At 37.3% G+C, this 27,402-nt stretch overlaps 4 protein-coding genes, 1 long non-coding RNA gene and 1 other non-coding gene across 7 annotated transcripts; 4 read left to right on the plus strand and 2 right to left on the minus strand.

The window, feature by feature from the left end:
• The first annotated feature begins 8,171 nt into the window (after positions 1-8,171).
• LOC106326935 (AP2-like ethylene-responsive transcription factor AIL6) lies at positions 8,172-12,472 on the plus strand. The gene is made up of 8 exons (XM_013764901.1): positions 8,172-8,782; positions 8,875-9,550; positions 9,737-9,819; positions 11,158-11,166; positions 11,263-11,351; positions 11,423-11,496; positions 11,571-11,698; positions 11,788-12,472. Exons 1-8 carry the CDS (start codon positions 8,644-8,646, stop codon positions 12,279-12,281), a joined length of 1,692 nt encoding a protein of 563 aa, XP_013620355.1. The 5' UTR covers positions 8,172-8,643; the 3' UTR covers positions 12,282-12,472.
• LOC106326936 (receptor-like cytosolic serine/threonine-protein kinase RBK1) lies at positions 12,324-14,892 on the minus strand. Of its 2 annotated transcripts, none has more exons than XM_013764903.1 (7): positions 14,172-14,892; positions 13,826-14,083; positions 13,593-13,741; positions 13,373-13,452; positions 13,150-13,288; positions 12,905-13,054; positions 12,324-12,818 (listed from the first exon to the last, which is right to left on the minus strand). In XM_013764903.1, the coding sequence occupies exons 1-7, from the start codon at positions 14,668-14,670 to the stop codon at positions 12,660-12,662; spliced, it is 1,434 nt and encodes a 477-aa protein (XP_013620357.1). In that variant the 5' UTR covers positions 14,671-14,892; the 3' UTR covers positions 12,324-12,659. The 2 variants fall into 2 exon arrangements, with proteins under 2 accessions (XP_013620357.1, XP_013620356.1); XM_013764902.1 differs by having other exon boundaries at positions 13,593-13,747.
• Positions 14,893-16,310: 1,418 nt separating this feature from the next.
• Positions 16,311-16,383, plus strand: TRNAR-CCU. The gene has a single exon. It is a non-coding gene; the product is annotated as a tRNA-Arg (tRNA).
• A 190-nt stretch (positions 16,384-16,573) lies between these two features.
• On the minus strand, positions 16,574-18,659 carry LOC106325733 (L-type lectin-domain containing receptor kinase IX.1). Its single transcript, XM_013763786.1, has one exon. The coding sequence runs from the start codon at positions 18,612-18,614 to the stop codon at positions 16,647-16,649; it is 1,968 nt and encodes a 655-aa protein (XP_013619240.1). The 5' UTR covers positions 18,615-18,659; the 3' UTR covers positions 16,574-16,646.
• A 2,027-nt stretch (positions 18,660-20,686) lies between these two features.
• On the plus strand, positions 20,687-24,528 carry LOC106327808 (probable cytosolic oligopeptidase A). The gene is made up of 17 exons (XM_013766071.1): positions 20,687-20,893; positions 21,044-21,211; positions 21,341-21,464; positions 21,549-21,625; positions 21,696-21,839; positions 21,920-22,150; positions 22,231-22,321; positions 22,404-22,525; positions 22,603-22,710; positions 22,806-23,051; positions 23,123-23,268; positions 23,364-23,481; positions 23,557-23,716; positions 23,781-23,812; positions 23,900-23,965; positions 24,052-24,123; positions 24,227-24,528. The coding sequence occupies exons 1-17, from the start codon at positions 20,774-20,776 to the stop codon at positions 24,305-24,307; spliced, it is 2,106 nt and encodes a 701-aa protein (XP_013621525.1). The 5' UTR covers positions 20,687-20,773; the 3' UTR covers positions 24,308-24,528.
• A 1,260-nt stretch (positions 24,529-25,788) lies between these two features.
• On the plus strand, positions 25,789-26,722 carry LOC106325839. The gene is made up of 2 exons (XR_001267064.1): positions 25,789-26,048; positions 26,395-26,722. It is a non-coding gene; the product is annotated as an uncharacterized LOC106325839 (long non-coding RNA).
• The last annotated feature ends 680 nt before the right edge of the window (positions 26,723-27,402 follow it).

Genomic DNA, 27,402 nt, shown 5'->3' on the forward strand with positions numbered 1-27,402 from the left:
AAGGTGGAGCTTTTCAATTTTATAAAGGATAAGCTGAAGAAGAGATTATCTGGATGGTTTGCAAGATCTCTGTCTTTAGGTGGAAAAGAAGTACTTCTCAAAGCGGTTGCTTTGGCGTTTCCTGTGTATGCAATGGGATGTTTTAAGCTCCCGAAAACGACTATAGCAAATCTTACAAGTGCTATGTCAAATTTCTGGTGGAATTCGGTTGACCATAAAAACAAAATCCATTGGGTTAAATGGGAAACACTCTGTCTTCCTAAAAAGCTTGGTGGTTTGGGTTTTAAGGATTTGGAAAGTTTCAATCAAGCTCTACTTGCAAAACAAGCGTGGAAAGTTCTTCAGAGTCCAAATTCCCTCATTGCTCAAGTTCTGAAGAGCAGATATTTTGATAATAAAGATTTCCTTGATGCTGAACTTGGAAGTAGACCTTCATATGGATGGAGGAGCCTTCTACATGGAAGATCTTTACTAAAAAAAGGTTTAAGAAAAGAGATAGGAAATGGTAAGTCGCTCAGAGTCTGGATTGACCCGTGGTGTGATTTTGGTGGACGCTGGAATCCTTGGATGAAGAATCCATTAGTCAATCTTGATTTATTGGTGGGTGACCTTATAATTCAAGAGACAGGTGAATGGAACATGAAGGCTTTAGAGGAAAATTTTTTCCCTGCAGATGTGGAGATAATTGCTAAAAAGAAAACAGCAGTCCATTGTGAAGACTTTTGGTGTTGGAAGCATAACAGAAGTGGTGACTTTTCTGTTAGATCAGGAAACTGGTTAGCCACTAGATGGGTTCTCAGGAATGAGTTTCAAGAGGCTGAGATGCAACCGTCTTTGAATAGTTTGAAGGAAGAAATCTGGAACTCCTTAACTGCTCCAAAAATTCAAGCTTTCATGTGGAGAACATTATCAAATGCAATTCCTGTGGCGAGCAATTTGATAACCAGAGGAGTGAAGGCTGATATGCTCTGTCAGTATTGTGGTATTCATGATGAATCTCCTAACCATGTCTTGTTTACTTGTGATGTGGCTAGACAAGTATGGGCATTATCTGACTTTCCGACTCCTCAAAATGGTTTCCATCAAGACTCGATGTTTGTGAACTTCAGCTATCTCTTTCAAATGAGTAAGAATATTCGAGTTCCAGTAGAGACGAGGAGATGCTTCCCTTGGGTTTTATGGTTAATTTGGAAGAACAGGAACAAATTTATCTTCGAGGCAAAGGAACTGAAGGCCGTAGAATTAGTTGATAAGATTCATGAGGAAGTTTCTGCATGGGTTTTGGCTCAGCAATTAGATAATGAGGGTGAGCAAAGAGATGAGGAGTCACGGAGATTCGTGGAAAGAAAGTGGACTAAACCTCCACAAAATTGGGTTAAATGTAATTTCGGTGTGAAGTGGTTACAGAAATCTGAGGTGGCGGGAGTTGCTTGGATTGTTAGGGACAGTGAAGGTGAATCCCTTTTGCATAGTAGGAAGTCTTTTGTGAGAGTTAAAACGCTTGAGGAAGCGAAAGAAAAAGCTCTGGTCTGGACTTTAGAATGTATGGCTGAGCATCGTTTAGACAACTTAATAATTGCTGGAGAGGATGCAGTTCTTTTGAAGGTCATTGAAAGACCAAGAGCTTGGCCTTCTTATACTTCTGTCGTCCATAAGTTGGAGAATTTTTTGTGTAGGTTTGGGTGTTGGAAAAGTAAAGTCGAAACAAGAAGCTCCAACAGATGTGCCTATCTCATTGCTGATAGTGCTTCGAAATCAAGGTGGTTTCAATCTTATGTGGCTAGAGGAGCTCCTTTTTGGATCTCAAGTCTAGTAGCTTTTGAGAAGGTTTAACATATTTGTGTAGTTTGTTTTGTTTCATTTTGATGTGGTATAGTAGTAATCCTGTTAAGGATTTAGTGCTGTTTGTTGTTAGTTCTTCGGATGTAATTTGGTTTCGGATAGCTCTCTGTTATCCTTTATAAATATAATTATCTTTGAAGGAAAAAAAAAAAAAAAACTATAGAGCTTGTTCTCTTTTTCTGTTCTCTTTTTTTTTAACAACAATATTTTTTTTTTTTGCCATCTATAATATTATTTATCAAAAGGTTCGCAAACATAAGAACCAACAAACTAAAGGGCACCCAAACCGAAAACAAACAAACCCAACTTTAAAACTAAAAGAGGCCCAAACAATGGCCCATCCAACCCAAACCGAAACAAGACTCGACAGCCCTGCTACGTGTCGAAACCACTGTGACACCGAGGACACGTGTCGGAGCCTCCCATCGCCTTCACCGCTTGGGACAACCCGCCGGAACCCGCCGGACGTTCACCGGAACCGACGCATCTTCACCACGATCAATGAAACCACAAGGTTTCAACCAAACTCCATCATCTTCCTCGCTTCATTCAACGTCTTGGGAGAGCATCATCGGACAATCGAGATCTTATCTCAAGACTGCAAGCCACCAAACCACCCACAAATCGACTCATCTCCTCGACCGAACCTTGCGGGCCGTATAACGCCATGCAAACCCGATCTAAGGCAGAACCACACAGATCTACGAAATCACCAGAGACTAAAACGTCTACCATCAATCCTCTATGACCGACATACAACATGCGACATCAATATCAGATCGAGAGACAGAGTATCGGATGAAGCACAAATTCGTAGATCGACGAAATCAGGATTAACCCAAGGACAAAGCCGACGATAGCGGGACTGAAAAAACCACCGCTTCCCGGAAACGTAAGCCGGCGAAGTAGAAGCTGGAAGCCTCCCCTTCCCAGAGACAAAGCGGACGAACACCACCGTAGATTAGGTGTCTCCGAGACCAAAACAGAAGCGATACCCACTGTTCGGAAGGGAACCACCGCGACTCTCTATCTCTCAGAGAGAGAGGAGAGAGAGTCTACCATTCCCCCACTACAAGCCGCGTTTTTTTAACAACAATATAGTTTGTTCTCTTTTATTTACGGAATTACTGTCAGAAAACAAAATGAAAAAATAGAGTTTGTTCTCTTTTTTTTAACACCAATATAGAGCTTATTCTAAATCCTCTCGTTATAAGAAAATGTTTGTTTTACAATCATGGTACATGAAAGATCTTTTCATTTTGTTTGTTCTATGTTTGTATGTATGCAAACTTATAATATTGATCAATAACATACACTAACTGGTTAGATACAAAAATCTTCTAATTTGTATTAAAAGTTGAACAAATCAAACAATCGACTCCACCATTTAAAATACAATATATTGTTTCACTGCTAATTTTGGTCTTTGCCCCTACAAGTTTGCCTAATACAGCCAAAACATCCTAATGTTTATAAAATAAAAGCGACAAAATTAAAGTGAAAATCATTTAGAAAGTAATATTTTTGGGGGGGAACAAAAAGAATTAAAGAGAAGGTTTAATTATAAGAAGATTAAGACAAAAGATGAGAGATTAAGATAATAGAAAGGAGGACAGGGTCGCACGTGCAACACCGAAATCTTCGACATGAAACGTTATAAAGATGCTGCGCACGTGCCTCCTCGGTCAAAGGTCAAAAGCAACTGATACACTTAGCACTAGTCATTGGACCTCCCAAACTATTAAAACAACATTAATTCAGATGAATCACAATTGTTGCATTATTCTAAGAAATTTTGATGGGTATCCAACGATGATGATTAGGAGAGTCTGTGTTAGCAAAGAGCCAAAGACTGTTTCAGAGCTAATTAAGAATTTCAAAAGCAAATATTAATTGACACATTCACACCTTAATAATTAATCTAGTTTGTGCAAAATCTGAAATATGAATTATGTATAGCTTAATTAATTGCTATATAACAATCAAATAAGAAATAACTTGCATATTTTAGACATCAACTGGTAATACAATTAAGATCAAAATATTGAAAGAGCGTCTGTAACAGTTACCTATCATCATAAAATATTTTGGAGTTTATAAAGTCAGGATGGAAATCGTTTAATAATATCAATTAACAGTTCATACATAATAAAATGAATATATTGGGTCATTTCAACGAACGCCGAATATACTAACAAGGGAGAAAACTGTGATATGATCAATACATATATTCAATATTCTTCTGAATCACTCGAAAGGGAAAAGAGGTAGGTAATGTGGAAGCATGTGTTTATCCGCTCAACTTGCTAGATTCAGCCACGTGTGATGATATGGAGCTTATATAAATCTACTTGCAGAGAATTATAACTAATTATATGTGTTCGGTGTTCCAATAAGATTAATATACATATGTGTGTGTATATACGAACTCCGAGCTTTTATCGTCGATGGCTTAATATTGGATACAAAAGGTGCAGGTGTATGACCATCCTCACGTGTGATCTCACATGCAATTAAGAGATTTTAAAGCTAAGTCTTCCAGAGAGACGACAAATAATTAGAGGACATAATTTTTAGATAATCAACCCCCTTTGGGGTGAGTATACGGACACAATAAGTGAGGGTAAATGTTTAGGTATGTACTTTTAAAAGTATGTAATAGAATGTATCACGAAGACCTTTTAGTGGCTATAATGCCACGTCACTCTGGCAAGAACCCTAACGAGAGGCCACGCACCCATGACCCATTGCATTTTTAAACTAAAACACCCATGACCATGAGGATACCTCAAGATTTTTAACGTATTCTCTCTTTCTTTTTCTTTGTGAAACTGGCTTCCACAGTTCTACGTTTGAGTATGAACGACAATCTCTGATCACGGTTTATGTTATTTATATCTGTACACAATTCACTTTGTAAATTCGTGATTGATCACCATCAACTTTTTTTGTCAAAGGATATATCTGAGAAACATTTGTTTTATCATGTTTTATTTAAAGAATTTAATGTTTATATATACGGGCGATACAAATGTAAGCTTTTAAATATCTTGTTCACATATATCATCATTTCATATTTATGATTACAGTATGGGTTTTGACAGAGTCATGAAACGAACAACCAAGAAAACGTGAGTGATATGATTCACGCGAATCACCAAATATAACGTTCTAAAGAATTACATGTCAACTTGTCCATCACCACATTTGTGAGCAGACCAAATCTATCAGAGCGACCCTTTGGTCACCGGACACGATACTCCCGATTGTCGTATCCACTGGTCACATTCAACAACAAAGCCACTCGATCAAACTTGTGTGTTACCATATCGATGGACCGAGTCGCACACGTCCATATATTAAAAACAGACATGAATATATTTTATTCCCTTATTACACTGATTACTGTGGTAACCAAGCATATCAACGTCTGATCTCATTTTGACCTATCAAGAAGAACGTGTTCTTATATTTCTCTATCTCGAGTCTCGACGTACTTCTTTCAATTTAATTTCCAAAAACGTTGAGCTTGTGTCGACTCGAACAGGTTAAGCGAAATTATTGACTACCTATCGAGGTCTGGTTGTTATTATGCATGTAACAATAACGTACGTTGTATATTATCCATATGTAGAATACCAGACTAATTATGATTTCATTGGTTTTTTTTCTTTTGCAAATGGTTCAAACGAATGAAAATTTACAAGAATGATCCAAGGTCCGAAGTACAAAATATTTGGTTTTATAAAATAAAAAATGACCAAATTAGAAAAGAAAAGTCAGTAAGCATGGTTAAATCGACCAAAAGGACAAACGTGGAGTATATTGTTTAGAAAAAATAAGGGGCTGTAGATATTTATATAGATACTATACTTAAGGTTTTGTGGAGATACGACTAATAATATCAAACATTGAATGATGAAGATATTTGAGGTTCAATAAAGTAGAAGTATAGGATACGAAATGCTGTAGATTATTAAATAATACGACATGAAATCCCTAATCACGTGCCTTAATTGCTGGGCCTCCTTTTATCTCCTTAAATAATTATTTTTATGTGCTTCGTTTTTTACAGAGGAAACCCGCCTCCTCATCTGGCGGGTTGTTCCCCACAAGCCTTTTTCTTTTTGTTTATCGATCTCTCAACTTCTTCAGAATGTAATATGTTAAACAATCCTATTAGTTTTCGATTTAAACTTTTTAGTTTTGGCTGGTCTAAGAAAATAATACCAACAATTATGCAAATACAAAAATGCCAGAACATGTATTTAAACCGGCTCAATAAAAATTACCGGGGCCTTGACCGTTTTCTCTTTGACCCAAAAGGTGTAGCTAGGATTTGTTCTTTTTAGAATTCTCACTTGGCAATTGGCATCCTAATCTATTACCCTCTCGAACTTTAATATTACCCTATAATTTCTATTCATAATTTAAGGTGTCTCTTGCGAGGCTTTCGTATATAACAAAGCTACTCTTTTATAACGTGTGACTCGACTCTTGCGAGGCATTCGTATATAACAAAGCTACTCTTTTATACTAATGATTTAGATATAGCTTACAAGCAAGTTCACAATGTAACCTATATTGTTCTTTGACACTGACGCTAGAGAGTCCCAACCGGAGTTAGTATCACCAAACATTTTATACAAATGTTAACTAAAATATTTTTATTACATGATGATATATGATAAGTTATTTAAAATTTAGAGGTAGACTAATACGTAGTATAGATGTACAGTATAAACTCTATAAATTAATACTTCATAAATTAATAACTTTTTCCAGTTCCAAATCAAAACGGTGTAAAATATGACATAATTCGATAAAATAATAAGATAATAATATTTATAAAGCTCTTAACTGATGACAAAAAAACTTTTAACTAAATACACGATCCCACTAAAATCATAAATTAATAACTACTATATATATAAATTTTATATACATAAATAAAATATTTTATTGTTTATTTGTATTCAAATTGAATTGCATCTCTAGTTTTATTTTTCATTTTAATATTTTGGTGTTACTTTATCTAATTATTTATGAAACGCATTTGTATTATCTAATACATATTTAACATACATAAATATATCAAATAATCTAATTAAAAGAAACGAAATTCAAATCTGTAAAATTTAAATAATATATATAATATTGTGAAATAAAATAATTTCATCATTTAAAAAATATATTGCAAAACTAGAAATCTAAAAAAAGAAATTTTGTTTAAATTAGTAATTCTATTAAATTAATAAATGACCATAATCCAAACATTATTAATTTATAGAATTTTTACTGTATGTTTATAGTAATATGTAACAACATAAACCAGATAACCAAAATATGCAAATATTAATTAAGGAGGGGTTAGACTGTAAATAAAAAAGGTAGCTGAGTAAAAAAGTTAAGAAAACCCGACCTGAAGAGTAAATTCCGGTTGGGTAGGTTGAAAAAAGAATGGGCCATGAGAGAAGAAAGGGTCACAATGCATGTACGACAAGTGGAAACAGCTAGTGGTTTAGTTTGGTTTGGAGCCAAGGGGTAATTTGGTAGTTAAAGTAGCACCTCCCTGGTCTTTTGCGACCTTGTTCTAGACAAATTTTCTCACCCGCAGTGCTATTGTAATAGTCACCTCTAAAACAAAGCGATCAAATAGAAAGTATTGAATATTATATCTCTTTAAAATCAAAGCCTATGAATTTACGAAAAATAGAATCTAAAAAAATTATGATAAAATTTTGGTTTGTTTATTTTAGCAAAATTGGATATGACCTGAAGCAAATACAAACAATGTTTCCAATAGATAACAAAACAAATATAACAAATTTTGACCAAATTAACTCTTGATTAAAAACTACTAAATATATTTATGTAGTCTGAGAAAAATATTGATCAGTAACATTATTCTTTTTCCTGCCGACCAAAGAAAAAGTTTTTTTTTTCCTGTTGGTTATATTGTTATGTGTTTACCGTGTGAAATGTACTAGCGTACAATGAAAGTATAAACCCTACGCATAAACGACAGTCAAAGTTTTAAGACTTGTAAAAATGAATGAACGTCCAAACAAAATTTGTGTAACTGTTTATAACAAAACGAATTAATCATATCATAAGAGGAGAATTTTTCACATTTTAATAATCGGACAAAAAATATTCAAAACGAACAAAAAGTTAAAGCTAAAATTGATAGGTAGAGAGAGTATCTCACTCTAAAATCCCCTCCGGTATTACGCCGGGCGACACAGAAGAAACCGCTCTACCTTTTTTTTTTAACTCTCTCCCTCTCTCCTGTATCTCTAGCTATGCACATTCTCTCTCTCTCTACTGCAAATGTATTATTATTATTTTTTGATTAAACAAAAAAAATTTCTTTCTCTTCCTTTCTTTATAAGTATACGTCTGAAACGTTCCTTAAAGAGCTTCTGCTTCCCATCTTCTTTTCTTCTCTTCATTTAAAACCTCAGACAAGTGTTTACATGCATTTTCTCCCTTGATTGATCTACTTTAAAAGACATGCAATAGATAGATAGATCTCCTCATAAACAATAACCTCGTGATTATCGTTTCATAGTGTTGTTCCTCCCCCATCAAGTTTTTAGTGTAACGCTTGATCTCAAGTTAGTATTTTAAAGAAGAAAAAAAAAGTTTATTTACTGGGTTTCTTCTTAAATCTTCTTTGTCCTTTTCTGCAGAATCACATAGAAATTTGTAGGCGTGTTCCATTCCCTCTCTCTCTTTCTCTCTCTCTCTTTTTTTTTTATACTTTGGTTATATAAAAAAAGAAGAAAGCAAAAGTTGATGGCTCCGATGACGAACTGGTTAACGTTTTCACTGTCACCAATGGACATGTTGAGGTCATCTGATCAGTCTCAGTTCGTTTCCTATGACGCCTCTTCCGCCGCCTCCTCTTCTCCTTATCTCCTCGATAATTTCTATGGTATAACAAAAAAAAAATAATACTCATGTGTTTGTTGTATAGGTGCAAACCCTAGTTGTGATGTTATTGATGTGTTGATTTTTAATTATTAGGCTGGACAAATCAAAAGCCTCAAGAGTTTTTCAAAGATGAAGCTCAAATAGCAGCTTCTATGGCGGATTCAACAATCCTAACAACGTTCGTGGACCCACAAACTCATTATCACAATCACATCCCAAAGCTCGAAGACTTTCTCGGTGAAGTGCGTTATTCCGACAACAGCCAAACCGAAACACAAGACTCTTCTTCCCTCACTCACATCTACGATCCACGTCACCACCAGAACCAAAACCAAACCGGGTTTTACACGGATCACAACCACGAGTTCAAAACCATGGCCGGTTTTCAAACGGCCTTCTCGACTAACTCCGGTTCGGAAGTTGAAGACTCAGCTTCCATCGGGAGGACTCATCTCGCGGGAGAGTATTTGGGACACGTGGTGGAATCTTCCGGTGGTCCGGAGCTTGGTTTTCACGGTGGAGCTAACAACGGAGGAGCTTTGTCACTTGGTGTTAACGTTAACAACTCTAATCACAGGACTAGTGATGATCATACTCAGATCACTGAGCATCATTACCGAGGAAATAACAATGGTGAAAGAACCAACAACGAGAAGACGGTTTCTGAGAAGGAGAAGCCTGTTGTGGCTGTGGAGACATCAGATTGTTCTAACAAGAAGATCGCTGATACGTTTGGACAAAGGACTTCCATCTACAGAGGAGTTACAAGGTAAGTTCTAAGTTCAGAATAATAATAATCAAAGGACTTGTGTTGTGATTAGGTCATACTTTCTGATTAGTCAAGATGCATCCCTTTATGTTTTTGATAAGTCAAAATACATTTAATAAAGTTCTAAACTACTAATTTGTGTATGCTTATTAAATGAAGTAGTAATGACATTTTTGATTGATGCAGACATAGATGGACGGGAAGATATGAAGCTCATCTATGGGATAATAGCTGTAGGCGAGAAGGTCAAGCCAGGAAAGGACGTCAAGGTATATTTTTCTCTCAATCTATTTGATTTCATCACTATTACAATCTTTCTTGACATCAAGAATTGCAATCCGTGTGGTTATTTTGGTTTTATCATATAATGCCATCTAGGCCTCCTTTCTTGTGAAACATTTTTTTTTGTCAACTGTCCATATGAAACATCAAGTTATTCCGAGCAACTCTTGTTAAGTATTTATTTATTTGTTTTAACTTGGTATTCTTTTTAGAAAAAGATTTTAACTTGTTATTCAATGTGGTCTAAGTGGGATTTAAGAAGAGTGAACTATAGGACAAGAGTTTTGTCAAAGAAATTGAATGCAAGATTCAAAAGAAGCTTTACCTTTATCTTTATTTTATTGATCTGTCTATATCTTTATATGATGATTGATATACTTTGGGTTTTGAAGGGGAGCCAAAGTTTTTTTTTCCATCTTAGCAATACTTTTGAGTCAGTACTAAGGGAAAAAAAAGAAAGAGACAAATATAATATATAGTTGTTGCTGATTTTTTCATATATTTAGCAGAAGTGTGCCGCCATTTCAAAATTCTTTCATTTCTACATATGCATACTAAAGCCTAAAGGTACATAAGATGGGTCCCCAATGGCATTGCCTATATGATGCAACCTCTGTTTCTTTAATTGACATGTTTATGGACCCACTTTGACCCTCTCTATTCCCACATTTATCTTCACCTACATGCATTGTGTTAAAGCATATATGACTTGATGTTATGTAGGCATGTGATGTGAGACCATTAGACTGTTTCTCCAGTTTTAGCTTCTTAGGTGTGGAAGTGAGAAGTACTTGGCTTTAATTAGAGGTTGATTTTGATTTATATCTAGAAGACTAGAATGATGTTGCTTGCAGTGAGTGAAGAAAGGTCAAGAATTACAAAAGAAATTGAAATTTCAAGAGTGCATGAGTGTAGGGTTTCTGCTGTCCATAAGGTGTCAGATTGATTTACAGTGTTCACATCAACAAAGCAAAGTCTGAATATTCTCAGTGGCTTTTGCTTTATTTTTATTTTTTGCTTTGGTCTACCAGTACCACCACCACAGGAGTGGGAATTTAGGGTTTTGACCACATCCAAAATTTTCATTTTTTTCTCACTTTTGCTTTCTGAGTATTAGACTGCCATCAATCAATAACCATAACAAACTCTTAAACATGCTTCGTTGATAACTAATTTGCCACTATCTTCTTGCATTACAGAACAAGTGTGTTGTGTGTGCTAGAACAACTTTGGTTATATTTGTTACATCTCCTATCAGCATTCTAATAAGTTCTTTTGCCTTTTTGCATGTACCTCTGGATATTGGCTTTTACTTAAATCAACAGTATACTTGGGTAAGAACAATATCTCAAACCAGCCAGTTCTTACAAATGAACCATAAACAATAATGTACAAGTTTTATTAATATGATTGTTTTGTGAATGATTCAGGTGGATATGACAAAGAAGACAAGGCAGCTCGAGCTTATGATTTAGCAGCTCTTAAGTACTGGAATGCTACTGCTACCACCAATTTCCCTGTAAGTATCCAGTTATTTAGCTTTTATATAATCTTGGTCACTCTTTACTAATCAGTTTCCAATGATTTTAGATTACAAACTACTCAAAAGAACTAGAGGAAATGAAGCACATGACCAAACAAGAGTTCATTGCTTCTCTTAGGAGGTAACATCCATAAACAAATACCTTTTTTTTTGAATCAAATGGTTTATATTTACATTTTTTCGATATGATTACAGGAAGAGTAGCGGATTTTCTAGAGGAGCCTCAATATACAGAGGTGTGACAAGGCATCATCAACAAGGACGTTGGCAAGCAAGGATAGGCCGTGTAGCCGGGAACAAAGATCTTTACCTAGGAACATTTGGTAAGTAGATATATAACCTTTGGTCTGAAAAAATAAATTAATAAATTATCAAGATGTGGTTAGTTAATGTTTTTATTTGGTGGTTGTAGCAACGGAAGAGGAAGCAGCCGAGGCATACGACATAGCAGCGATCAAATTCAGGGGAATAAACGCTGTAACAAACTTTGAGATGAACCGTTACGACGTTGAGGCCATCATGAAGAGTGCACTTCCCATTGGTGGTGCAGCAAAACGTCTTAAGCTCTCTTTAGAAGCTGCAGAGCAGAAACCAATCCTCGGTCATCAACATCAGCTCCACCATTTCCAGCAGCAACAACAGCTTCAGCATCAGTCCTCTCCCAATCACAGTAGCATTAACTTCGCTCAGTCTCAGATGATTCCATGTGGGATCCCTTTTGAAGCTGCTGCTCTCTACCATCATCAACAGCAGCAGCAGCAACAGAACTTCTTCCAGCATTTTCCGGCGAATGTTCGAGCTACTGACTCGACCGGTTCTAATAATAACTCCAACGTTCAAGGTTCAATGGGACTTATGGCGCCGAATCAGGCTGAGTTCTTCCTCTGGCCTAACCAGTCTTACTAGAATCTATCATGTCATGTTATGTTTTGTTTTTTTTTTCTTTTATTAGTTTTTAATGGTTTTTAAGGGATGACAACTTCTTTCTAATGTTCAACTTCTTGATTCTAGCTAACCCCATAAGCTGACTAGAAGGATATGAAAATCTCACTTGTACCGTTACTCTGTTTCCATTTAATGAAATGTGTTTCTGTTTATGTAGCCATGTTGACTAACAATGGACTTTGTATTAATATAGACAACTCTTTTGGAGTTGAGACCAGTAGAACAACATAGTGACACATGATGATATTTACAGTTTGGTTGGGGAAATAAAAGAAGCAACCAATGGAGAATATAAAATACATTTGTTATCAGGGACTAAGTTGCTTTGGTTGCTTCTACTTACTCCATCAGTAGTTGCCTATGGCGAGTGAGTTCGTTGAGGTATGAGGAGGATGTGTGATCCTGTACATCGCATGCATTCACACTCACCTCAGCTCTTTCACCTGGCTTCTGCTGCAGCTCATCTGGTCCCTCTTCTCCACGCAACAGCTGCACCAACTGCACAAGAACTCGGATTAACACCTATAGTACACAAACTCAAACAAAGATCAGGTTCGGCTCAAGGTTTGGTTTAGATAGCATACCATGGTCATGTCAGGTCGCATTGTGGCTATATGATGTATACACATTGAAGCTGTTAGCATCACTCGTTTCATCTCTGTTACATCAAACTCATTTCCTAGACGAGGATCCACAATGTCCTCAACGCTGTTCTTTCCAAGAAAAGGTTTTGCCTGCATCACCAAAAGGAAAAAAGTTAAAACAAAGATCTCCAGCTTGAACTTGTGATGATTCTGAATAAGAGAGTTTCAGATGCTTATAATTTTACCCATGCAACGATGCTTTGTTTGTTTGCTGTATCAACAGCTCTACGACCGGTTATAATCTCTAGAAGCAATACACCAAAGGCAAACACATCGATCTTCTCATCAACAATGCCGTGTATGAAATATTCAGGAGCCATGTATCTGAAGAAAAAGAGAAAGACAATGAGTTTTGATCATTAAAGTTGTCACATTGGAACTTTAGAAGCTTTATCTTTTTTTTTTTACCCGAATGTTCCTTCAATGGGAGACACAACATGATGAAGCCAGTTCTCTGGAAGCCATTTTGCAAGTCCAAAGTCTGAAATCTGAAACGAGACATACACATTGTTAAGTTAGATAGACTTCTAATTTAAAATTAATTGGCCGTAAGTGGATTGGTCCATATTTTTTATATATTACTCATGTCCCATCGATGTAATGTGAGAGCTTTATAAGAATCAGTTACCTGAGCATCATAGTCCCGGCTGAGAAGTATGTTAGAAGCTTTGATGTCACGGTGAATGATCCGTCTAGGGCAATCATTGTGAAGATAACTCAGACCATCAGCTATACCTAAAGCCACTTTATACCTTATTTTCCACTCCAGACACTCCTCTGTTCCTACAAGTGAGACAAGATCTCAAAACTACGTCTGGAAAACAAATTTAGAAACAAGATTTTCAGAAAGTTTGAGATTACCAAAGAGCATAGTAGCGAGGCTGCCATGAGGTGAGTACTCAAGCACAAAATGCAAACCACGATCAATACTGAAACCGAGAAGCTTAGCTGCGTTTGTGTGGTTTACATGTGCGATGATACCTAGCTCTGAGAGGAAGTCACTCACTCTCTCGTCTTCTTTCTTGTTGTGACTCATCACCTTCTTGATAGCTACCGTCTCGCCGTCAGGCAAAACTCCTTTGTATACCTCTGCATGTCCTCCTTTACCAATCATGTTCTCTAACAAAGACAAAACAAAAGAGAGTTTTCACATCAGACACTCAGATTGTCAACGGAAAAATGGTTTGGTCTTTTTTTGTGGCTTTACCAGGATTGAAATCTTCGGTAGCTGCAGCGAGCTCTTCGTAGGTGAAGTTTCGCCAGGAGGGTTTAGCCATGAAGAAGCTATTCTCGGAGGGGGAGAGAATAAGTTGCTTGCGGCGCAAGTTTTTACGTGTGAGTTGGTAACTTGCGAGGAAAGGAATCACTGTGAAGCGTCTAAAGGACTTTTTCTTGATGGATTCAATCATTTTGGTCCAGTGGAGACCATTGGAGGAAGACGAAACGTTTTTATTAGGAGTGTTTGAAACTGGAGACAACGATGTTGATGATGATTTACCGTCAGAGGAGCAGGATGTGCAACTACTGTAAGAAGTGCTGTTATTATTGTCTGTATCTGAAGCCATAGCTGTGATTCCGAGTACACCTCTTGGCGATGATGAATCTTCGAGGCCTAAGTCGTTCCTGTGAAGCTCTATCTCTTGATGCTCATTGCTTTCTCTATTTTTCTCTGTTTCTGTTGCAAGTTTACCTTCTTCAACAGCCATAGCTACAATTTTTATTTATTCTTCTGTGATTATCTTTCAATAAGAGAATAAGCCTTTAAGTCAAGTTAAACTCAAAGTTCCATTAAAAAAAAAATCCCAGAAAAAAATAAGAAAATAACACAACAGGAGAAAAATATAATGAGAAGCTTTTTTTTTTTTAATGAAGAGAGAATAGTTATTGTTGGAAGAATGAGAAATATAGAAGAAGAGTCAGCTTTGATAAGTGGAGAAGATGGATAAGAATCTCTCTGCTATATTTATACAACTCCACCTAGGCATTTCTACACTTTTAGTATTACTCTTTATCTTCTTCTTGCAACTGCAAGTCAAGTTTTGTTTTTATCTTTAAATCTTTCTCGTGTCCAAATTACTGATTTAACAATTTTTTTGGGAGATGAAGGGATTAGAGATTGGTGCCGTAACCAACGCCTTTGAACATCAACGGACCCGACGGTTGAAATATCTGTGGAGCTGGTTGTGGCCATTTTAGTAAACAAAATAATAAAAGAAAGACACATCACCTTTGCTTGTAATTAGTTCAGATTGTATTTGACTCAAATTATATTCTCCGCCATATAGCTAATTTGTGCTAGAGAAATAAATAGTCCATGTGAAATATTTAGTTTTTTTTTTTTTTTTATCAAACCTATGTATATTGTTTTTCTATAAAAGTTGAACAAGATCGAAAGTGTCGGTAACATTCGGTTAAATGGTCTAGGATTTGTGTGACGGCTTGACGTTTTTGCTGTAGTGTGGACCTACTGGTTTATTGGTTTTAAATGACGGAAAAATAGAAGTTGGGAGTTCAAACACAAAAACAAAGAGTGTATGAATAGCTTGGAGTTGACAAATCTTGGTTTTAAAATGACAAATGGTGAGTGTGCTGTCGGATTCTTCTTCTTTATTTTTGATTCAATTTTCAATGGCGCCATAAAAGAGAGGAAACATATGGCAGACAAATTTGACTTACAAGTTAAAGCCATCGATGAACAATGCATGCTGATTTATTTATTTACAAATACTGTCACTATCTGGCCACAGTACAAAAAACAATTAAGCTTCTATTATATAATCCCTGATATTAATATGATTTATTAACGATACAAGCACTATCAATTAGTAATGAAACTAATGGTGGCTTAGGTGCTTTGGTTTACAAAATATTATCATTTTCTCTCAACGTAGCCACCACACCACTGTCATGCGTGACAATGAGTGAGACCCACCTCAAACTTGTACCAGTAACACTGCCTGCCAATAATAAACACTAGTTAAGATGATTTCTTGTTAGATAGTATCAGGTATTTGATAAACTATAAAAGTAGAATTTATGATTTATCACCTAAGGCATTAAAATCAACCAACTTCCCATGGGACAACCCAAGTGAAACTATTTGACTTTATTTTGAATCATATATTTTAGGAGGTTGGTGAACTAAACAACCAGGTAATACCACAACCATTTACATATTCCTTTGTTATAACAGATAATATTAACTCTTCAAAAGCCCAAATCAAATGGCCACCAAACTCACCAATGTGTAGACATTCAGCTAGAGAAAGTCGGTTCAACCGATTTCCTCTAGCATATGCTAGTTACATATACGATAGTTGTAATTATAAATAAAGATCAACAACTAGCGCCTGTAGCTCAGTGGATAGAGCGTCTGTTTCCTAAGCAGAAGGCCGTAGGTTCGACCCCTACCTGGCGCGTGATAACTTTTTTTTATTTTAAGATTAGTTTTCCTTAATCTTACAAAAGCACAATCCGACAAATTATGAACGACCCAAAATTTTGTTTTTTGAAACAAATTATCCTGATCCAGTTTGGAGATGGATTTAATGGATTTCATTTGGAGATGGAAATAGTAAATAACAGAAACATGAAATATCAATTACACAGAGAAGCACAACAACCCACACAAAGAAGAAACACGAGTATAACACAGCAACGTAGCAGAGTACATAGATCCTGCTCAACGACCAAGTTGAGCACTTGAAAACGTTGCTGTCCCAGCTCCACCAGAGCTAACTGAGGTCGCAGCACTCGAAGACGACACATGGTAACTAGCAACAGGCATTTTAGTAGGAAGATGAGGCAACGGTGCTTCAAGACTCAAAACCTGAATCGCTTGTTTAATCGAAGGCCTCGAGTTCCTATCAGGATGAGCACACCACAACCCCACAACCATAAGACACTCCGCTTGCTTCTCATCAAAACCATCACCCCCAAGTTTCTCATCAACACCTTTGATCAATTCACCTTTCCCATACAAATCCCACACTCTCTCCACAAGGCTCGCCTCAGGCTCCACTCTCCCTTGCCTCGGATCAACAGACTTTCTCCCCGTAACAATCTCCAACGTAACAACCCCAAAGCTATAAACATCAGACTCCTTACTCGCCCTGCCCGTGCTTATATACTCAGGAGCCATGTAACCGAACGTCCCCGCAAGCCCCGTAGTCTGGGGCCCTACCTCGTGGTCCATCAACCTAGCCAACCCGAAATCACCAAGCTTGGCGTTGAAGCTAGAGTCAAGCATCACGTTACTCGCTTTAATATCTCTATGCACAACGCACTGCTCCCACTCCTCGTGGAGGTACAGCAGCGCGGAGGCTATACCGAGAGTCACCTTGCACCTCACAGGCCAAGCCAGATGAGGCTTTTTACCAAACAGATGAGCGTCTAAGCTACCGTGTGGCATGAACTCGTACACCATAAGAAATTCATCTTTTTCGTGACACCAGCCGACGAGCTGCACTAAGTTCCGATGTCTTAAACTGCTGATTACTTTTACTTCCGTTACGAACTCTCGTCTCCCCTGCGTAGACCCGCCCGTAAACTTCTTGATGGCGACCATCATGTCTAACCCGGTTAAGTAGCCTTTGTACACGGCTCCAAATCCTCCTTCCCCTAGCTTCCTATCGACCGAGAAGTTGTTGGCGGCCGAGGCGAGTTCTTTGTAAGAAAACTTTCTCGGTCCTGCTCCTCTTTCGAGATCCTCGTTGATCGACGTCAAGTTCTCTTTCTCCTCCCCTGCTTTCTCCCTCCGATGTTTCCGTCTCAAGAAGAAGGTTATTAGCAAGACGGTGAAGAACGTTACTAAAACAAATCCGGACACCGAAACGCCGATGATCATCCTTTTCTTGTCTTCTTGGCTTTTTTTGATATCTTGTAGCTCCAGGTCCGAACTGTACTCCCACGTCAGAAGCCTGTTTCCTTCCGTGACGCTTCCAGAGGTCGCGGAGAATCCAACAGTGACTTCTGACGGCAGGACTTTCGAAAGATCGATGATGTAAGAGAGGCTCGAATTCTCATTTGGATTGGATGTTAGGTCGTAGGTCCAGGATACGCTCAGGTTTCTTCTAAGGGAATCGTAGAAGATCCGCACACGGCCAATATCTTGGCTGTGTGCGGACGCGTTCCAAGAAGTCACGCTAGAGGAAACAAGAGAGTTGTTGTTGATTCCCACATGAGACGCCATGTCGAGAGGATCCCATTCTGTATTGGTAAAGGTGTCAAACTCGACGTGAATGAGCGGGAAAGAAGATGAGACAACGTCTGTTTCGTTGAACAGACCCAAGAAGCCACCAGCTGAGTTGGGAGGGATTTGGATCTCAGCTGGAGCTAGGAAGAAGGCGAAGCCGTGGCCGTAGTTACCGTACTTAACGCCACGTGTGTCGATTCTGAAGGAGAAACGGGTGGTGAAATCAGATGGCTTACCGGTTTGTGGATCCCATAGAGGGATTTTTTTGCCGTAGGTAACCCAACCGGAACGGCTTGTGTAGTCAATGTTGGTAAGCTCAACGGCGCCGTTGGCTCTTGCGTCTCCTTGGTATGCTACTTCAGGGCTGTTTGAGGTGAAACGAGTTATGCTGAACTGAACTGAACAGACATAAGGGAGAAGCAAAACAAATGAAAAGAAGAGGATTGAGTTGGCCATCTTGCAGGAAGACCAAGATTGTGGACTTGATATGTATACAGCAAGTCAATGACTTAACCGTGATTAGAAGAATGATCACCCGGGAAAAACAAAGTTATAAACAATTATTTAAGTCACCAGAATAGCTGACCTTAAGATTAAACAATTCAAACCCATATTGAAAATTCTACTATAATATTTGATAATGAATATGACATGAAATATTATTAATGTGGAAGACATGTTTAGTGCTCATCCTAAATTGTAGCTTAAGATAATCACAAGGCATATCAAAGAGATAACATCATTTTTTTTTCTCAAGCCTGCAGATGAAACTTATTAAAAATATAAAATTTCCAGCAGAACACAACGCAAAGTGGACAATTAACGTTGACCAATTCCACAAAACTAGCTCATGCACAATCACCAACAACACAGGTGGTTCATCTGTAAACTTAAGAACATGTCAAAGTAAGAACCTTGGCCTGCAAGGCTGCAACATTTTTAAAAGTACCTAAAAGAGAAAATACATAGAAAAGATAAAAGTCCAACACCTTTTTGATAAAATGAAATAAAACCAAGAAACAAATGGACTGAGGAACGACTTCCACCAAGCCAAGGACAAATCGATGATTAGAAAAATAAGCTCATCCGAAGGAGCCAGCTCAACCTCAGCTAAAATTATTTAGCATCAACCTTAAAATCATGCATATATTTCTTTTGTTTCGTCAACCTTTGAAAACAAGTCTATCTGTTATCATGTGAAAGGAATTTGATAAACAATTCTATAAGAAAGCAAAACGATTGATAACAAGAATAAACAAATGTATTCAAAATTGAAATATACGTCTTAAACTACGTGCAAGAACAAACCCACATGACAAACAACGTTATCTTCGAAAGAGATAAAGAAAAAAACCTTTTCTTTTCTAAGTAGAAACTACTTTGAATTATAACCATGGATCATGCAATTCAGAATAACAATATACTTTCTACGACTTACCACGAAATAATGGCTTCGACTGGTGACACGTAGTATTAGAGTTGAGTTACAATAAAATGTACGATTTGATGTAACTTGCAGTAAAAACTATGTGGTAGAAACTGTAGATTTATGTGGTGAGTTCGCAATAAAAATATGAGTTATTATTTTATCAATATTATTTGATTGGTAACATTTTTGATGTATAAGTCGCAGTATATATTATTTTAAAATATAAATAATATTTTAATAAGAAAATTTGAAAAAACAAAATAAATAAATCAAAATTAACTAAGGATGTTGAAATTTTGTGTACATGAATTTTTAATTACCAAACAATATTAAAAAATAAAAATTAAAAGAAAAATTTAATTGACTATTTAATTGGAACTTATACAAATATTTTATTTACATAACTTTTTAATCACCAAAGAAAATTAACAACTAAAATTATAGATTTTTTAACTAATTAAAATGAAAATGTGATTTTAGAAAAGCTTTTTTGGTAAATTAGAGAAAAACTTTGGCTAACTAGTATAGAACCATAATAAATTGTTAAGTATATTGTATTAAATAATATAAACTAAACGTAAAGGCTACGTGTTATGTATTGTAATTTTTTTAAATTGTTAATATTCAAAAGGTAGTGGGTAGTTAATTGACAAACTCAAACTTTTCTTTAACTCAAATCTTAATACATGAGCTTTTTGTTGATGTAGATTTTTGATTTGAGTTATCATTTTTACAAAGGTTATATCTCAAAATTGTAACTCAATTATAATCAACTATAACTCAAACACAACTTCAAAATCTTAAAACTAATTCATGATTGGTAACATTTTTGATTTATATGCTTAACTCAACCTAAATCAAGTGTACTACATGTTACCGATCAAAGCCAATATAAAAATCATTTCGTCGAACAGTTGGCGTGCACGTCCTAAAACCAACCAAATGACTAACAACCACCTCTCCCAAGTCCTGTTTCTAAATTACACTTTAGTTAATGGGCCTCGTTTCTAAAATATTCACAATCTCGGGCCGTTCATAACGCAAACAAAAGTTTATGTTATTCTCATTTTAAATCCCCGAACTTTCCTTAAATCATACACATGCCCCATCAGCTTCTACTTCCTTCACTTCCCGTCCGCGTCCCTCCCAGATCCAACCTGCACCGCCTTCTCCATCGTCTCATTCAATGGCTTCTGAAGATTCTCTCTCCTCGAACCCTCTCTTGCAGAACTTCGAGTTCCCTCCGTTCGACGTCGTCGATGCTCACCACGTCAGACCAGGGATACGTGCTCTATTGCACCAGCTCGTACGATTCTCCTTCTTATCCGTATTGAATTTTAGAGTTTGTTTGTAATGTTTCTGTGATCTTGATTAGTCCAGTATCGCATCTCTTATCTCGTGTCTATGGTTTTGGATTGTTGATGACTGATCATCTGTGAAACGGTTTTGTTTCCAGGAAGCTGAATCGGAGCAGTTAGAGAAAACAGTAGAGCCTTCGTGGCCGAAACTAGTGGAGCCGTTAGAGAAGATTGTTGATCGGTTATCCGTTGTTTGGGGAATCATCAGTCACCTTAAGGCTGTCAAGGACACTCCCGAGCTTCGTGCTGCCATTGAAGAAGTTCAGGTTTGTAGATTTTGATTGTTTTCCTCTGTTCATGAGTGGTTTGATTCAGATTCAGTGTGAAGCTTTTGAGTTTGTGTTGGTTTGTTCAGTGAATTAAGATTCGTTTTCTAACCGTACTTTCACATACAGCCAGAGAAAGTGAAGTTCCAGCTCAGGTTGGGGCAGAGCAAACCTATCTACACTGCCTTCAAGTCTATCCGAGAATCCTCTGACTGGAACACACTGAGTGAAGCTCGTCAACGGCTAGTAGAAGGCAAGTAACTGTCACTGGAGCATAACAAAGAAACTTGTTTTTGTTTAGAGAAATGTGCTAACTGTGGTATTCCTGTATTTTCAGCACAAATTAAGGAGGCTGTTCTCAGTGGTATTGCTCTTGAAGATGACAAGAGAGAAGAATTTAACAAAATTGAACAGGTTTGTCCAGAAATGTCAGCTTGTATAGTGTAATTAGAATATCATATGCTTACATGACTTTCCACTATAGGAACTGGAAAAACTTTCCCATAAGTTCTCTGATAATGTTTTGGACGCTACAAAGACGTTCGAAAAGCTGATAACAGACAAGAAAGAGATCGAGGGGTTACCACCATCTGCACTTGGGCTGTTTGCACAAGCTGCTGTTTCCAAGGTATGAACAATATCCCAAACTTGCATGTTGTTTTACATTGGATTCTTCAGTTGCTGATACCTCTTGATATATGACACAAGGGAAATGAAAATGCAACTGCTGACACTGGACCATGGCTCATTACACTGGATGCTCCTAGTTATCTCCCCGTCATGCAACACGCCAAGAACCGTGCTCTGCGTGAGGAAGTCTATCGTGCTTACTTGTCTCGTGCCTCTTCGGGTGATTTAGATAATACTGCAATTATCGATCAAATCTTGAAGCTCAGATTGGAAAAGGCTAAGCTTCTTGGTTACAGCAATTACGCTGAGGTACACTCATCTCACTAAATCAAAGCTACTCGCCTTTACTCGTGGGATTAAATTTAATGCGACTGACTCTTCTTGTCCAGGTAAGCATGGCCACGAAAATGGCTACTGTAGAGAAAGCAGATGAGCTGTTAGAAAAGCTTCGCAGTGCTTCTTGGGCTCCAGCGGTTCAAGGTAACTTTTTAGTGAAGATTTTCGTTAAAATCAACAACTAGTTCCTTAAACCTAATTAACTTGTCATGCGTTATGGACATAGACATAGAAGACCTTAAGAGTTTTGCAAAGAAACAAGTTGCTGCAGAAGCTGACAGTTTGACTCACTGGGACGTCACTTTCTGGAGCGAGAGGCTCCGTGAATCGAAATACGATATTAATGAGGTTCTTGTCCTTATTCTTAAAATTACATTGTTTTTTAAACTGTTGACGTTTATCAGTCACTCTTGTATTCTTTGTAGGAAGAACTGCGACCCTACTTTTCACTGCCAAAGGTTATGGATGGGCTTTTCAGTCTAGCTAAGACACTATTTGGAATTGATGTTGTGCCAGCGGATGGTGTAGCTCCGGTAAAATTCTGGAGCCTATTATGTTCTGCATCTCCTTAGAGCAAGCTTGGTATTATTATCTATGTTAAAATGTTATATCATCATTGCCTTTGAAGGTCTGGAACAGCGACGTTAGATTCTACTGCGTCAAAGATTCTTCTGGAAATCCAACTGCTTATTTCTACTTTGATCCATACTCTCGTCCTTCGGAAAAGAGGGGCGGCGCTTGGATGGATGAAGTTTTTTCCCGTAGCAGAGTCATGGCTCAGAAGGGTTCCTCCGTTAGACTGCCTGTTGCCCAGATGGTCTGCAACCAAACTCCACCTGTTGGTGACAAGCCAAGCCTTATGACATTCCGTGAGGTAAAGAAAAAAATCTTATAAGATTATATTTGTTTTAAATGAGTCGTGATAATATCATTTTGATTTTACAGGTAGAGACTGTGTTCCATGAATTTGGCCATGCTCTTCAGCATATGCTTACCAAAGAGGATGAGGGGCTAGTGGCTGGTATCCGAAATATCGAGTGGGATGCAGTTGAATTGCCTTCACAGTTTATGGAGAACTGGTGCTACCACAGGTACTTACTACTTAGGTTCAACTGCCATATCAATTTTGATCTACAAATATTTAACTAGTACACTTGTATTGAACATTGTGTGAATGTGGTTGCAGGGATACCTTAATGAGCATTGCTAAGCATTATCAAACGGGAGAAACTCTTCCAGAGGATGTATACAAGAAGCTCCTGGCTGCAAGAACATTCCGTGCAGGTTCTCTTAGTCTTCGTCAGGTTAGTAACATCATAATCAAACTGCTGATCTGTAGGAGTTACATTTCAGTAAATATGACTCTTGTTTTGTTCCAGTTGAAGTTTGCTACTGTTGATCTGGAGCTGCACACAAAGTATGTGCCAGGTGGGACGGAGTCTATTTACGATGTTGATCAAAGGGTATCCGTAAAGACACAAGTGATCCCTCCACTTCCTGAGGATAGGTTCCTCTGTAGCTTCAGCCATATATTTGCAGGTAAGCCCTGTAAAACAACCCTTAGACGTTTATTTCGCTCACTCATGTTTTCATGTTTTACCAGGCGGTTATGCAGCTGGATATTACAGTTACAAGGTAATAGATATTATCTTGTTTCTATATAACTCACTAGTGACTAATGGTAATCAAAATTCTAAATACACTTTCGTGGAAAATGTGCAGTGGGCGGAGGTTTTGTCTGCTGATGCGTTTTCAGCTTTTGAAGATGCTGGGTTGGATGATATCAAGGTATATACTATAGCAAAACAAATCATATGAACCTTCAATTTGATTTGCCATGTTTGTGAACATCTGTTTTTGTTGCAAAAACACAGGCTGTTAAAGAAACAGGGCAGAGATTCAGAAACACCATACTTGCTCTGGGAGGAGGAAAAGCGCCTCTACAAGTAAAAAACACTCCTCATTGCTTTTAGGTTCAACATAGATACAAAAGTCAGTTTGCTGAGCTTAGAATGATCATTTTTGTGGTGCCTTTGCTATTTTGAGCAGGTGTTTGTGGCGTTCAGAGGACGAGAGCCTTCCCCAGAGCCTCTCCTCAGACACAACGGGCTCTTGGCTGCTTCTGCTTAAAACTCGTATTTCCTCTGGTCTCTCACTCGAACGTTTATCTGGAAGAGAGTGGTCCTCGTACCTTGGGTTTTAGGATTATAAATATTATCAACTTTTTACATGCTTCTTGTTCACTGAGCATGTCTTGGCCCAGTATTGTAGTTTTATCAAACAAAATCCAGAGATGCGAGGCTCGTAATTTAAGTTGAAAACGAAACTAAGAGAGATTTTTTTTTTTGGACTAAAAGAGATTACTTCTTCATTCTTTGTGCAAATAACAAATGAGGATATATGTTTCTTTGCCTGAAAATAATAAATGGGTCGCTGGATGTTTATGTAACGATTGCGCCACAACAGATGTGGGTGGGACCCATGATAGCTCACTCTCCTCCTCTCTCTCTCTACAACCACACGCCTCCAACACTACGTGCGTCTCACATTCGATGTCTTAAGTGGGCTTCATTTTAGGCCCACATTATTTTAGTTTCTTAAAACAAGGCCATCTTCCGTCTCTTTAAATAGCTGGGTTCAACTGCAACACTATTTAAAAGTTTCTGAAACTAACATTTCATTCTTTCTAGAATCCATTACAATCCATTGATTCGACAGATCTGTTTGTTCTTTTTCTGTTTTGTTTTTATGTTTTAGTTCATGTGGAATTCGATTGGAGTTGGGACTGGAGTTTGACTCTTTAGCAAAATAACAATGCCTTGGAGATGAATGCAGCGCCCTAAATTAAAAAGACCACAATCGGAGATCTTTCTCAATTTTGTTCGAAATCGAGATAGATTTCACATTAGTTTCATCTTGTTTTGATTTTATTATGAATGGTAATGATGAGAAAGCGGAGCGGTGATTCAGGCAGCCTACTTGTTAAATAAAACGATGACATGAGAGGTGTTTAACTGCTCCTACATCAAAATACGCTTCTGCTCTTCAGACTTGCTGAGATTTTACTTTCTTTGAAGCTGGTCTAGTAGTCTTAAGCACATTTATTTTAGTCTTTGCTTCAATGATGTTGGTCCGGTGTGATTTTAGATTGGTCGGAATGTTTTTCTGCCGGTTTATTACGGTTACTGGTTCACAGGTTTTGCCTTCTTGTTTTGTTTCGTTCATATGATATGTGGGTTTTGTAATTGGATCTAGTTTGTGCCTTGTGTTTGCCTTAATGGGCAATAAATATAAACTTACTAAAAAGTTTTTGTCAACTTAGTGGTTTGTTTCATTCATATGATATTGTGGTTTAACTAATTGGATTTAGTTTTAATGGGCTATGATGAGATGGTTGTGTTTGCATAAAAGGTGGTTGCCATAAAAGAATACTGATATGGATGCCTCTCAAGTTTAAGTTTCGTGGTATTGATGGCTCGGCTCTTAGGCCTATTTACGTAAGACCACCTCCATCGGAGGCTCTAATAAGAGGTCCTAAAGAAAAAAACCAAAAAAATTAAATGAAAAATGAGTTAAAAGAAGAGAACCGGTGTCTAATATGACACTTTTAGAAGTGATAAGGGTTCGTCAGTTTCGTTAAAGTTTCAGACTTTTTATTTGCATTTTCCCTTGATTTGATCTTTTGGAGCTCAGCTGCGTTTATATGGTTGGTGATGTATAGTGGTGGTTAATCAAGTAAGTGTTCACGCTGGTGTGTTGGAGACAGTTTGATTTGGCGAATAGGGAAGCAATGGATGAATCTGCAGAATGGCGGAGAATGTTTGACTGTGAAGCTGAGAAAGCTTCTAACTGTAACTCAGAGCTGGCACTGGTACTGTTTCTCTAAGCTCCTCCTCCATGTAGAGAAAGGTTTCTTCATTTTTATTTTGCTTTAGGGATTGACTTCGAATGGTACTAGTTATGGTTGTCTCTGTGGTGACATGTAAACCCATGTTCTGCTCAACTTGCATTTGTTTTCGTGGTTAGTGCATTCCTATAGTCTTGTAAATGGTTATTTTGTTGGCTCTGTGTCCCTGGATCGTTGAAGGTTTAGTTTACCTGTGGCTCATTAGTTCTTCTGTTTACCTGTGTCCCAATCATAAATTCAAATCCACAATCCTTATAAGTTATAATATTGGATGCTTGTGGCTCATTAGTTCTTCTGTCTATTGGGTTAGGAAAATGCAGCATTGCTCAGTAAGATAGAGACACTAAAACAAGAGCTGGAAGCTTCAAGGTTAAAGTGCCGTTCAAGAGAGGCACCCCATTAGATTGGTTTTCTGTAGTAGACATCCAGCGTTTGATATTAGCTCTCGCTCATTCAGCTGCTGGTAAGAAAATCTTAAACATTTCATTCTCATGTATAACAGTTGCTGTAGTAGACGATTTGTAGGCTCTTTTTGGAACAATCATACTAGCAATACCTGTAATATACATCATCATTTTCATCACCTTGTATCGAGATAATCCATCTTAGAATTCAATTCACTGGATTCATGTGTTGTTTTCAGAGTATTGGATTGTGTTATGTTTTGTAAAATTTAAATTTAATAATTCAACTTCTAAAAAAAAAATAAAAAAGTTAAGAACCTCAAAGAGGTTCTCCCATTGGACCATGAGAAATTTAATTACACTAACAAAGGTTCTAAACTTCTCAAATCACAAAATTAACTATTAAATTATTTATTAGAACCCGTAAGGGGCTCAAACCATTGGAGTTGCTCTAAAGCCTTTTGAATCTTGCAATTGAATGTTAACTGAACATTTCAGACCTGATCCTTGCAACTAAATATTGAACATTTGTACCTATTCCCATCCCATGTTTATTTTTAAGTTTTAACTAATTTTTTATAAGTTTTCACTAATTATTAAATTATAGATATTATATCACTACAAGAAAACATATTTTTTACTAGGGCAGTATTCGTTGTAAATTCGTCGAAAACCGGGTGTTACGACGAATTAACGTCGAAAGACGTTTCGTTGTTAAACGTCTGTCGTAACGGAGGTTTCGTCGTAAACGACTCGTTACGTTTACGACGAAATATATTCCTCGTAAAGCGCAGGGAAAGGATTCGTCGTAAAATCCACGTAAATATTCGTCGTAAAGCCCACGTAATTATTTTGATGTAAAGCACACGTAAATACTTTCGTTGTAAATCACTCGTAAACATTTCGATGTAAAA

This window comes from Brassica oleracea, chromosome C2 (assembly GCF_000695525.1).
Source record: "Brassica oleracea var. oleracea cultivar TO1000 chromosome C2, BOL, whole genome shotgun sequence".
Lineage (NCBI taxonomy): Eukaryota > Viridiplantae > Streptophyta > Magnoliopsida > Brassicales > Brassicaceae > Brassica > Brassica oleracea.

What these genes read in the sequence shown, in the direction of transcription:
- LOC106326935 (XM_013764901.1), top strand. Translation starts at nt 8,644, where the DNA reads ATGGCTCCGATGACGAACTGGTTAACGTTTTCACTGTCACCAATGGAC. An exon ending in ATCTACAGAGGAGTTACAAG is followed by an intron (nt 9,551 to 9,736) that starts GTAAGTTCTAAG and finishes TGATTGATGCAG; the next exon opens with ACATAGATGGACGGGAAGAT. An exon ending in CTGCTACCACCAATTTCCCT is followed by an intron (nt 11,352 to 11,422) that starts GTAAGTATCCAG and finishes CAATGATTTTAG; the next exon opens with ATTACAAACTACTCAAAAGA.
- LOC106326936 (XM_013764902.1), bottom strand. Translation starts at nt 14,670, where the DNA reads ATGGCTGTTGAAGAAGGTAAACTTGCAACAGAAACAGAGAAAAATAGA. An exon ending in GCCGGGACTATGATGCTCAG is followed by an intron (nt 13,453 to 13,592) that starts GTAACTGATTCT and finishes GTCTCGTTTCAG; the next exon opens with ATTTCAGACTTTGGACTTGC. An exon ending in AACAAAGCATCGTTGCATGG is followed by an intron (nt 13,055 to 13,149) that starts GTAAAATTATAA and finishes TTGGTGATGCAG; the next exon opens with GCAAAACCTTTTCTTGGAAA.
- LOC106325733 (XM_013763786.1), bottom strand. Translation starts at nt 18,614, where the DNA reads ATGGCCAACTCAATCCTCTTCTTTTCATTTGTTTTGCTTCTCCCTTAT.
- LOC106327808 (XM_013766071.1), top strand. Translation starts at nt 20,774, where the DNA reads ATGGCTTCTGAAGATTCTCTCTCCTCGAACCCTCTCTTGCAGAACTTC. An exon ending in TTGGGCTCCAGCGGTTCAAG is followed by an intron (nt 22,322 to 22,403) that starts GTAACTTTTTAG and finishes TTATGGACATAG; the next exon opens with ACATAGAAGACCTTAAGAGT. An exon ending in CGAAATACGATATTAATGAG is followed by an intron (nt 22,526 to 22,602) that starts GTTCTTGTCCTT and finishes TATTCTTTGTAG; the next exon opens with GAAGAACTGCGACCCTACTT.